An 11,881-nucleotide genomic window follows, 5' to 3' on the forward strand; every position below is an offset into this window, starting at 1 on the left:
AAGGTGCGCGGCGTTCCTGAGGGCCTTTAAAGATGAATGCTCTCTTAATGATAATATTTGGGGTTTTACGTGCCAAAACCACTTTCTGAATATGAGGCACGCCGTAGTGGAGGACTCCGGAAATTTCGACCACCTGGGGTTCTTTAACGTGCACCTAAATCTAAGCACACGGGTGTTTTCGCATTTCACCCCCATCGAAATGCGGCCGCCGTGGCCGGGATTCGATCCCGCGACTTCGTGCTCAGCAGCCCAACACCATAGCCACTGAGCAACCACGGCGGGTATGAATGTTCTCTTAGCTTGCCATTTATACAGGGTCTGCCCAATGTAAACTTTCCCGCAGACGAGTGGTATCTTATATACCACTTTCGTGGCACAGGAGACGATGGGTTTAGTGTGTTTCTTTTCACAGGTCTTGTTGTTATTTTGGCCATTTGCAAGGGCTCACAACCAAGAAAAATGGAGAGGGGCTGGGAAGACGAGGTCAACACCGTTCTTTTTTTCCAATCCATTTTAAATTGTGGAAAATCGTGTGGATATATGGCATGACGACAAACTTATTTGGCGTGGCATAGCATTGGGTGACGCCTGAAGATTTCTTTAACAGCGTCGAACCTACTGCGACTAGCACACTCGAAGGAAATCCCGAGGCTTTCATACGAGACACATGAAGGTGAAAACTATGACCAACCTTGTCTACAGAAGACTGGGTCAGGGATAACTTGAGGCATGACGAATCTATACCATGTTTTACCAGTTTCGGTGTGAGAGGAATCAAATGACAGAACGGGCTTCTTGAAACGCGACAAATATTCCCCACAAAGATGTTCGTCACAGTTAAGATAGAGCGCTAATTTTAAACCCGGAGTGGGCCATTGTCAGGAAGTTTCATTATGAAAGATAACTAGAGCGAGCATTGTTTGAAACAAAGCAATACTCGTTCATCTACTGCAGTGCTAATGACATAAAAAGACAAGAAAGTGGTCCACCTATCTATGAACTTTAAAAATAATGTCCCGGTTCAATTGTTGCTGAAGCAAACAAAGTTCATGAATCCAAAATAAAGAAGGGGCTGACAGGTGGAATAGAGCACTGTGGTATGAAGGGTTATAAACAGGGATAAGTTGCCTCAGAAAGTCTCGCCAACGTTTCAACAGGAGGACCTATATTCGTCAAATGCGATCTCGTCATCCTCAGCACGTTAGTTTTAACAGGTTAGTAGACTGACCTCAAGTGCGGTTGTTCTCGTTGGCGGTTGGCTGTAAAGGGAGAGACTTCAAAGGAAATGAGCGCTGTCGCCTGACGCCTGTAAGCGTCGTTCCTAAGACAAGGGGACAAGAGTGGGAGAGTGGGAAGGCGGGGAGAGAAAAAAGGAAAGAAAAGAAAACAAGAGGGAGAGAAAGAGCAAGAAAAGAAAAAGAAGCTCATGGGAGGGTGTTGGGGCAGCAAGAAGTTAGGGAGCTTTCAGGGGTGTCGTTGGCGGCATGCTTATGTGGCTTTAGAAGAGCCGGTCAGCAGGTCAGTGTGCTAGTAACAAAAAAGACCGAAAAAGATATCAGTTGAAAGAATGACTTGAGTAGCGTAGCAGCAATTCCTCGGGCGATCTTAAAATCGTTAATATGGTGACCACAAGGAGCCTGCGGTGCAATGTATGGAGTAACTGGAAGGCAGTGCATTGGTCTTTCAAGGAACGTGAGCCCTGTTAGGCGTCGTCATGGCGGTATACAGAAGTGGTGACATCTTTTGTGCCTGAGGCACCAATAAAGGTATCGTGGCGTCTGGGACTTTGGAAGTTGTTGCTGAAGGTGTTCAAAAAAATAATATAGAAACTGACAAAAAAATAAAAAAGGTGAGAGAACCGAAACCGGAATAACAAACAGGAGGGTGACATGAGTAAAAGCGGGCGGGGCAGGTGTATATGGGAAAAGGGTCGTACGGTTGCGCGGTTCTTAACTTGTTCTCGAGCTTCGTTGGCAATCTCTAAGTTTCTGCCCTACATGTTAGCACCGGTAGAACGCATTGATTGTACACCTTTCTTTTCATTGACAGTGGTAAGCTTCACTTAACGTTCTGAGAATGTCTGTAGTATGCACTGTAATCCATTTTTATTCTTCTGTTAATTTCCTTCTCATGATCAAGCTCCCCTGTAAGTGACTGACCAAGGTAAACGTACTTTTTCACAGACTCTAGAAGGTGACTCGTGATACTGAACTCTTGTTTTCTTGCCGGGCTGTTGAACATTACCTTTGTCTTCTGCGTATTGATCTCCCCACTCTCACACTTTCTGTGTTAAGGTCCTCAATCATTTGTTGTAATTCGTCCCCAGTGTTGGTGATTGACTATATTGGCGGTTATTCCATCTTCTCCTGCCGCTTTTCCCCGTTTCATTTCTTGCAAGGCCCTTCTAACTTCATCGCTAGTTATAGATGGAACCTCTGTAAGCTGTTCATTGTTACTTCGAATGGAGGTATCGTGGCTGCTCTGGGTACTGTACAGGTCAACATATAATTCTTCCGCTGCTATGTCTTCGTAATTGCTGATGATATTATCCTGCTTCTCTTTCAGTGCATACATCTTGGCTTGCCCTATGCCAAATTTTCTACTCACTGATTCCATGCTGCGTCCATTTTGATTGCTTCCTGCGTCTTTTTCATGTTTTGATTTCGAATATCCCTTACTTTCTCCTTGTTGATCAGTTTCGACAGTTGTGCGAATTGTGCCTGATCTCTTGAGTTGGACCCTTTCATTCTTTGTTGTTTTACAATATAGAGGTAGTACAGGCCTACCCTCCAACCTCCAGTCACGATGATGATGAAGTATATCAGTTTCATGAAGATGTTGAATTAGCGATGAGAAAAGTGAAAACTCAGTACACTGTAGCCATGGTCGACTTCAATGAAAAAGTGAGGGAAAAGCAATCTGGTGAGCAAGCAATTGGCAACTATGGTATCGATTCTTTAGAGCATAGATGCTAGTAGAACTCGCATAAATGAATAAGCTGCGAATAATTAAAACCTTCAGGTAGCGTAGCGACAGAAAGTGGACCTGGAAAATACAAATGGTCAAACAATAAAAGAAATAGATTTCATACTTTCGGTCGATTTCAGCGTAGTGCGGGATGTAGAAGTGCTAGGCCGGGTAAAGTGCAGTCATCGTAGGTTAGTGGAGTCTACAATTCACCTCAATATAAAGAGAGAAGGAGTAAAATTGATCGAAATAAACAGACCTACTCAGACGCATGAAGGGTGAAAAGAGACCTATTCAGGCTGGTACGTGCAAACAAATATGCAGCTTTACAACAGAGAGTCGTAGATGGCATAGAGGAAATGAATGAAACGATAACTAGGCTAGCCTCAGAAGCAGCAACGAAAGTGGGAGGTAAGGCACCAAGGCAACCAGAAGGTAAGCTCCCCCAAGTAACCAAAAACCATTTATATACAACAGCATTTTCGAAATGTTATAACAAATTTAGTGTTTTTTGAAGTGTACCGAGGCAAACAGCAAAACTTTCTATTTCGAGTCAATATATGCTGCATGTTTTGAATCTGCACATAATTTTGCAAAGTGATCTCTCTTGGATTTCAGGATTTCACATTCATGAGCAAGTTATACACGCCTTTTTGAAAAGTTCCAGCTCATCAAGTTGTAGCCCCATGAGCTGAAATTCTTGAAGAAACGTGTACGTATAACTTGATAATGCATTGAATATGATAATCATCTGATTAGATTTAATTATCTTGAAAACTTAGCACTTCAAGACAAATATTAGTGCTTGTTATTTGCAGACAACGCGATCACCTGCCTCACCCCTTAAGAAAATTTTAGACGGGGACAAGTTTTGAGGAATGTGTTACTAATATTTTTGTTTGACATATATTTGCTATGTGCGGTTTGAAAAAACTTTTAAAAGTAAGGAGGACTCTGTGTTTTGTCACAGTCTGGAGGGCGCCTGTATTAATACACTCATGCTATTTTTAAGCGAACATGACTTAATCCAATCTTCTTCATTTGGAAAATTTCAGAGCCCCTAAAATATTCACCAACTATTACGATACTTCCTAATATGAAATTTGAGCGCAGTTCTACACGTGTTTTCATTTCGTGATATATTGGCTGGCAAAGACAATCTGTGTCGCGTGACACATTGCAAACGAAGCGACCAGTGACGCGTCCTGCCTCGCTAATCGGGAGATCGCGAGAGGAAGTGAGTGGGTGACGTGTAGGCGTGATTAACAGCAGCCGCGGCAGACAGACCTCTGCTCATGCAGCGCTTTGTTTTCATGCATGGTATCAGTCGACTCGTTCGCCGCTTGCCATTGGTGAACGCTACTAGCGTAGCGGTCGTCACCGCACAGCCCCACTTGCGAGGCACTGCGCTTTCCTTCTCACCCTTTCGCCATAGTCTCCTTCTTCACTTTCCGCCTCAAGCTTCTACAGTAGCCTCCTCCTTCCCATTTTTCCTCGCGCTTTCTGCGCTATCCCTTTCTTTCATCACCCGCTCCGCTTTACGCTCGTTCTTTCATCCTTCGCTGTGCTCGTTCGCTTGGTTACGCCGAGGGACGCCGACGCTCAACGCATGAACGGGCGCCTAAGTGCAACATTCAAAAAGATTACGCTTAATGTTATTTGTTCAAATGCGGTGAAATACTCCTGCTTATGTGCAGACTACTTCATATCTACGGTGGTTGCAATGCTTCTGCATTCATCCACATAGGAATAATTAAGTGCCAGTTCAATTTTTTATTGTCTGCTTCATTTTGCAAAACGGTCTCTCGTGGATTACACGTTCACGAGAAAGTTTACGTCTCTTCGGCAAGTCCAAATTATGAAGTTGTAGCTCCGTGAGCTAAAATTCTCGATGAGGCGTGGACGTATACCTTGTTCTTGTATTCGATATGATAACGATCTGATGAGAAAGAATTACCTTGAAAACTTACCACCTCAAGACAAATATTAGTGCTTGTTTTTTGCAGCCAACGAGATTAACTGGCTCTCCACTTAGAAGACAACTTGAAAATGAGAAAATTTGTCATGTGCCGTTTAAAAAAAAAACGTCAAGAATCGTAAGTAAGACTCAGTGTTTTGCTGCAGTTTAGAGTGCACTTATGTTAATGCTCATGCTATATTTTAAGCGCACATGCCTTAATCTTACCTTTTCAAATTCGTAAATTTCAAATTGCTCCTGAAAGATTGCATTGCAAGTTATTTGTTCAAATTCTGTTAAATACCTAAGTGTAGACTACGATACATCTACGTTGAGTGTACGTCTGATCATGATATTCAAGTAAGACAGTACAACTGCGCTATCTACCAAAAGTAACTCCGTCGTGTGATTGAATAGAAGTTAACTTGGATTACAACCAGTCACTTGTTATTGGCATTTTCTGTTCAGAAAAGAGCACGTCGTCTTACTTCAAAACTTAGTTTTCTTTCTGGCGTTTGTTCGGCCATCTACAAAATTATTGTATCTACCAAGCAAATTACAATAAATGTGCGTACTTAAAACAATTTATTGCAAAACAAAGTACCTCTGACTAAGATAAAAAGCTAAAATTTTATTGTAACGCGTGATGCGCGTTTGTTTACCGGAATATGATAGAACAGGTGATAGGTCGGAAAGATAGCCGCTTAGATGTTGCCGGTCACCCTACGGACCGTCATCGTGTTCTTTTCAACTTCTTTCTTCGCAACCCTGAATATTTTTGAGCTTGTAGTTTAGCTGAGATATCAGTGCATGTCGGAGGCCCGTATGTACAAGCACTATGTGGATCTACTGGTACATTGCTCGGTCCCAAATACCAGTAAATTTCAGCATCCATGCTGGTACTTTCTATATGACCAAATGAAATTGTAAAGACTAGTCGGCTTTCACGCAGAATATGTCCTTGAATACAAAATATCGTGAACATCCTCAATGTGCAGTGAAGCGTCTATAACGAAAGATATGAAGTTTTTTCCTAAACGCTTCTGTTCCTCTTCTAAGCGGGGATAACCTTGTTATTCTTGTGCTGACAATGATAACGAAAACGCACTTTCTGCTACGTCACAATTCTGAATGTACTCATTGCAGAGTATCCTGAGCCCGGTACTAAAAGAATCTGCGCCATTGTAAGGTTTCCACTTACGCAGGACTGCAGGCGTCAATAAGTTTACAAGAGGCGGTGATAAGACGACGAAATAGCTGTTTTTCTTAATAACACGCACATGTTCGGTGTGTATGATATTTGGGAGTCATGTGCTCCATAAGGAAGGGGGACTCTATGGCATAGCTTGCTAATCGTGAAGGTCGTTTAGGTTCTCTGGTTTGCAGGAATAACGCTTTTGCTAACTTACCGTGTCCAACAGTTGTCCTTCGTGACTGCTCGTAACAAGTAGTAGTTTATCAGCCAGCACCGAGCTCTTTTCCAGATTCAGAGTAAAATTGCTGTTGAGGCGTAGAACCAAACTTTTGTCATTTGTTCTCTCTTGCAGAATAGTTGGATATACATAGAAGTCTTGTTCTGCTAAAGAAAAGTAATGAACAACGCAGTTCGTCAAATAAACCTGCATTAATACCAAATTTTGGTACCGAAAAAACATGCGCTCGCTAAGAATAAAACAGCAATAAGGAACATGGCGTTTGGGGCCCCGTACGAGTCCCTTGATCAAGATAGAAGCATGAGCGCGCGACTATTTATGCGTGAAGTGGCGCAGCGTGGTGCGTTCATAACTCGGGAAGATTACCCGGCGTCCTGTTTATCGCGAGTATAGTTGATTGAATGTAGCAAGATTCTTAAAGCAAATGGGCAGATAAGCGTTTCTCCATTGCGATGATGCCTGCCGAATTCCAGTCAATGCCGAGTCCTTGTCAATGCTGTGTCCGGTTATTTCGCAATGTTCCGTGAGGGTGTTCGCGGCTCTGTGTCCCTTGGAGACGTCACTCATGTGTTGTTTCGAGCGGCGTTTAATATTTCCGCTCTCGCCGATGTACGGCACGTCACACTTTTTGCATGGCATCTTGTAGATCACTCCCGGGTAGTCAGTGTGCCTCAAAGGGTCTTTTGCGCGAACCATATGTTGGCCAAGTTTTCGGGAAGGCGCGTGGGCGATTTGAACACCATAGCCATTAAAAATTCTTGCAAGTGCTTTGCTTGTTCCCACTGCTTAAGGTACCGCCGCGTGCTTCACTATTTCTTCCACCGTTTCATGGCGAAGCTTCGTTTATTTGCACTCCTATGCTCTGAGCAGTTTCAGAGGGTAACACTTGTTTAACAGGTCCCTTTTCACAACCTGCAGCTCTTGCCTACGTTTCGTGGGGTTGGAGTTGACGCGAAAAGCCAAGGAATAGAGTGCTCCTGCGACGGGTCGCTTTTGCCCAATTGGGTGTGTCGAGTCGAAGCTCAGATACATTCCCGTGTGCGTTGGCTGTCTGTACGCACTATCCCTCAAGCCGCTTGAAGTCCTCTCTACGAGGACACCCAAGAAGGGAATGCGCCCATTGGTTCCCTCTTCAGCCGTGCACTGTATACTCGGCTTGAAGGAATTTAGGTGCTCGAGGAAATTGGTTGCTTGCCGGCGGCGGCTAATACAGAAGCCGTCGTCCATGTATCTTAGATAGAGCTTCGGTCGCGTCACGAATGAAAATAATGCGACACTTTGCAGATCTTTCAGAGCAATGTTCGCGCAATTAACGGACACAGAAGCTCCCATTTCTCGGCCGAATACCTGCTTGTAGTACTCCTTGTTAAACACGAAGTACGTATTCTCAAGACAAAATTTTAGAAGGCGGTAAACATCGTGGGTTTCGAATAGCGTGCGTTCGGGCAAAGAAGAGTCCGCCTCGAGAACTTTTCAGCAGCACTCGACCACATAGTCAATTGGCACAGATGGGGATCATTGACTTTACCTCAAAGGAGATTATGACTTTGTCGTCGTCAATGGAGGCGCTTCTTATTTGCTCAATGAAATGAGCGGACTCTAACGAAAGTGGGCGGGAGTCCTGCAAGCGGCCTGAGAATGCGATGCAAATAGCCGAACACCTCGTACAGTGGCGAGCGTGTGTAGCCCACAATTGGTCGTACGGGAACGTAGGGGTTCTGAATTTTCGGCAGTCCGTAGGGAGAGGGAGCCGACCATTGTGGCAGAGCAAGAGTTTATTTGTTTGAGGGGGGGGGGCAAACTTGATAACTTCAATGAGCAGCTTCTAGAGCTCCGATTCCACCTGCTTCGGTGGATCCCTAGCCAGTTTGGCATAGGTCAACCTGTCCTGGAGCAGCCCATTTATTGTTGACGTGGTCCAGACGGTCCAAAACCACAGTAGGATTTCCTTTAACGGCAGGGAGGATAACTATTTCCTCGTTTTCTTTTAGCCGTTTAAACGCGCTTCTTTCTGCTGCCGGCAGCGTGGTAGAATTTCCCTCGCAACCTTCGAGACGACCCCAATTGCACGCGCGCGAGCTTCCCGTTTATTGTTTGTTTAAACCTCTTGCATTTCGATAGCAGTTATCCAGACATTCCTGATCAATTTGCGCCGTCGGCGGCGTTGACCTCGACGCTATAACATCCAAGTGCCATAGGATTGTGACCATTCACTGTATACTGTTGGTGGGAAAGCGTGCGAGGGTGAGCCGAGAAGAATGGCGGCTTGATGCGCGCCATCCTCTCGCGCGCGCAAGGGGAGGGGGGGTAGCGGAGGCTGTTATCGCTCTTAGGAGGGAGGCACCTTAACTTGACGAGCACATTTTTCCTCCCATTTGTCCCATCGTTGTGCGCATGAGTCAGTTACGGGAGAGACGCTTCAGGACTATTGTTGTTTGAATTTTTCGAAATCTGGGGACTTTGTGCTGGGGACTTTTGCATCTGATGCGCGTTTGCCTACTTACAACTGAGGCCGTTGTGCTTTGCTTCCATGTAAGCTTACACCCATGATGGGTGTAACGTTAACGGATAAGAAGAGAGCAGATTGGGTGAGGGAACAAACGCGAGTTAATGACATTAGTTGAAATCAAGAAAAAGAAAGGGGGAGGGGCATGGGCAGGGCATGCGATGAGGAACGAAGATAACCGGTGGTCATTACCGGTTACGGACTGGATTCCAAGAGAAAGGAAGTGCAGCAGGGGGCGGCAGAAAGTTAGGTGGATGGATGAGATTGAGAAGTTTGCAGAGACAACATGGCCACAATTAGCACATGACTGGGGTAGTTGGAGAAGTGTGGGAGAGGCCTTTTCCCTGCGGTTTGTGCAGCCAGGCTGATGATGATGAAGCGTCGCCTAACACAACGTCCGAACGGGATCGTAGGGACCAATACAGAGTCTGTAATGGCGAAGCGGCCTGTGTTTGTCTTCAGTGGTTAGACCGGGTCCGCGTGGCCCACGTAGCAAAAGGTTTACGGCTTCGCAGTGCATCGTCGGCGAACCGCCATCGACGTTGGCGTCAGGAGGAGTGCGTGTCTCACGGACACGCTATGCGTACACGCTGCCCATCCATGAACAAGCGCTTAGGTATAATCTCAAAACAAATATTTCCATAGAAAATCGCAGTGACAACGCGTCAACATTCATTGGTTTGTGGCAGTAAAGCGGCATCTAAGCACAAGTTGCTTCAATTCCCTTAGCAGAAACCCTCCTTCTTAGACATCGTGGTGCATGTACAACTGCTGCAAAACTAAAAGGTGTGAAATATATAATCGTGCAAATAAATATGTATATCAGCTTAGCTCAGCGACGTGGTCAGCTCAGGGACATCGTCATTCGGGGACTCAGTGCCCCTACTATTAAACAACATGTGAGAATTTGACTGCGTGAAACGACAAAACAACTTGTGCAGATGAACTACAGGTTAACCCATTGACATATTCCGGCCAGGAGAAAGATCTAAGTAGTGCTAACATGACTGAGAGGATGTTCTACACGTTATGCCACCGTTAATTGCCGTTTTGATCAAGCACTTTTTATGTGAACTAGGTATACATTTCTGCCATCTATTCTTGGTCACAGTGTGGGAATATTCACCTTTGGTCACTCTGGAAAACTTCTTACATGCAATTAATTGTATTTGGGTAGCGATTTGGCAATACAGTAAACGCAATATTTTCTTTAAAAACATGTACCTTTTGAATACAACACCAAATCGTCATCGGCGATCGGTTGGTCATAATGATGCGAGATTTCATTTTGTTGTGCCAACGATATCGACACAAGTACCACATCTTTCATAGGATTACTTGACGACTTTGGTCTCAGTGATCTGTAGCTAAACCCATTGGAAAAGAGCAATGCTTTTTATGTGGACTTCTCACCTTTGGAATTACTTCTGATAACGTGTGAAAAGTGTGCTCGCGCGGTTCTGTTTGGTGATGACGATTTTGTAAATATTGTTCTTCGAGAAACAAAGATCACCTGAAATATTTGAAAATTCGAGTTTCTTGGAGGATTCCCGACGTTCCTGACAACGCTCGATGAAACAGTCGCAAAAACAGGCAACGACGAAGAGAAATTGTTTCCGAGAAGGGTGCATTTCAGTTAACAGATGATAGTGACATTGGCAAGTACATTGAACAATGTAATAAACGCAACCCAATAATACCCTTATGGGGTCAACACGCAGATACAATGTTGTGGATGAACGTAATGCCGTGCGCATCAAATTCGTCGCAACAATGCACCGATGTCCAAACAACAGCTGCCATGAATGAACTGGACATTCAAAATTTAGCATGGCGGCACAATGTACAGAGAGACGTTTGAAGCTGTACTAAGAGAAATTATTACTTATAACCTAAATAAATTATTGGAAAGACCATTTATGTTGGGTTAGCCGTGCACATTCTCGTTTGCTTGCGTAGGGTTTAACTATTTTTTATATATTCTTTCTCACTGGAAATTCTTTCTGGTGGGAACAATCACCCTTTCATATTCTTGACCAACACCACCCCCTATAGACAGTCCAATTGTTCATACTGTTCATATTGTTCATACGGCCGATATTACACAAGAGCTTGTGTACTACCTCTCTATCACACTTTGCGGTACCCGACCACATGCATGAGTTTGAGGGCCGCTAGCTGGAGAGTCACTCATCGTTCTACAAACTTTTCTTAGCAGCAGATTGCTCATATTTTCAAATAACGTTATTCACTGCGATTGTCGGAAAAGATGTGACGGACGGGTACCACACAAGCTTTTTCAATAGTCGCAGTGAATAACATTATTTCAACTAACGAGCAATGTGGTGCTAAGGGAGGATTTTGCTACGCTGAGTAACATGAGTAATTTCCATTAGGCTAAAGAAAGAAGCAATAATTGAACTAAAGTGATTTAGGCATTGAAAGGCATGCTTGTGTGACTGAACAAGTTCAAACTCACTTAGGCGCGCGAGTTTCACACGAATAAAAAATTGTGATTAATTATAACAACCTCTTCAGAAGTTCCTACCAAGTCACACATCTAATCGATGCTTCACTGCAACTATATTTATTGAGTTATGTATACTAGTGCCAGCACTTGCGAGGGAAATGTGAGAAACGTGAAACACATTTACCTGCTCGGGTGAATCGGAAAAATGAAAGGAACGACATGATTACAAGCATGTCTAGCTTGCCCATGTTCATATAAAGTGCTATTTTGAATTCTTATGCTCACTCTTTCGAAATTCGCAGCGACACATCTTTCTTCTATATATAGTGGACCAGAAAAGCCGCACAATGTTCGTACCTCAATGTGTCTTAGCTCACGTTGTTAAAGCACTGGAAAGTTCATCCTGCCATGGATGACTTCAACTCAAACTTAAAGCTTATTGTGTTTCTACCACCTCATGTGAAAAGTCAACGCTAAAAATATGGACTTTGGTTCCACTGACGCAATTCACCTATTATAAAGAAACACCATAAAGTTCGTCCTGACCT

At 44.1% G+C, this 11,881-nt stretch overlaps 1 protein-coding gene across 1 annotated transcript in view; it reads right to left on the reverse strand.

Moving 5' to 3' along the window:
* Window positions 1-11,674, reverse strand: part of LOC142564560 (venom metalloproteinase antarease-like TtrivMP_A) — a 62,750-nt gene extending 51,076 nt beyond the window's left edge. The window contains exons 1-2 of the mRNA XM_075675607.1: window positions 11,518-11,674; window positions 6,334-6,503 (exon numbers count right to left, since the gene is read on the reverse strand). Of these exons, the coding sequence (XP_075531722.1) occupies window positions 6,334-6,503; window positions 11,518-11,587 (240 nt within the window). The 5' untranslated portion in view covers window positions 11,588-11,674. The remainder of the gene's footprint in view (window positions 1-6,333; window positions 6,504-11,517) is intronic.
* Between the last annotated feature and the right edge of the window lie 207 nt (window positions 11,675-11,881).

Source organism: Dermacentor variabilis, chromosome 11 (genome assembly GCF_050947875.1).
Source record: "Dermacentor variabilis isolate Ectoservices chromosome 11, ASM5094787v1, whole genome shotgun sequence".
Lineage (NCBI taxonomy): Eukaryota > Metazoa > Arthropoda > Arachnida > Ixodida > Ixodidae > Dermacentor > Dermacentor variabilis.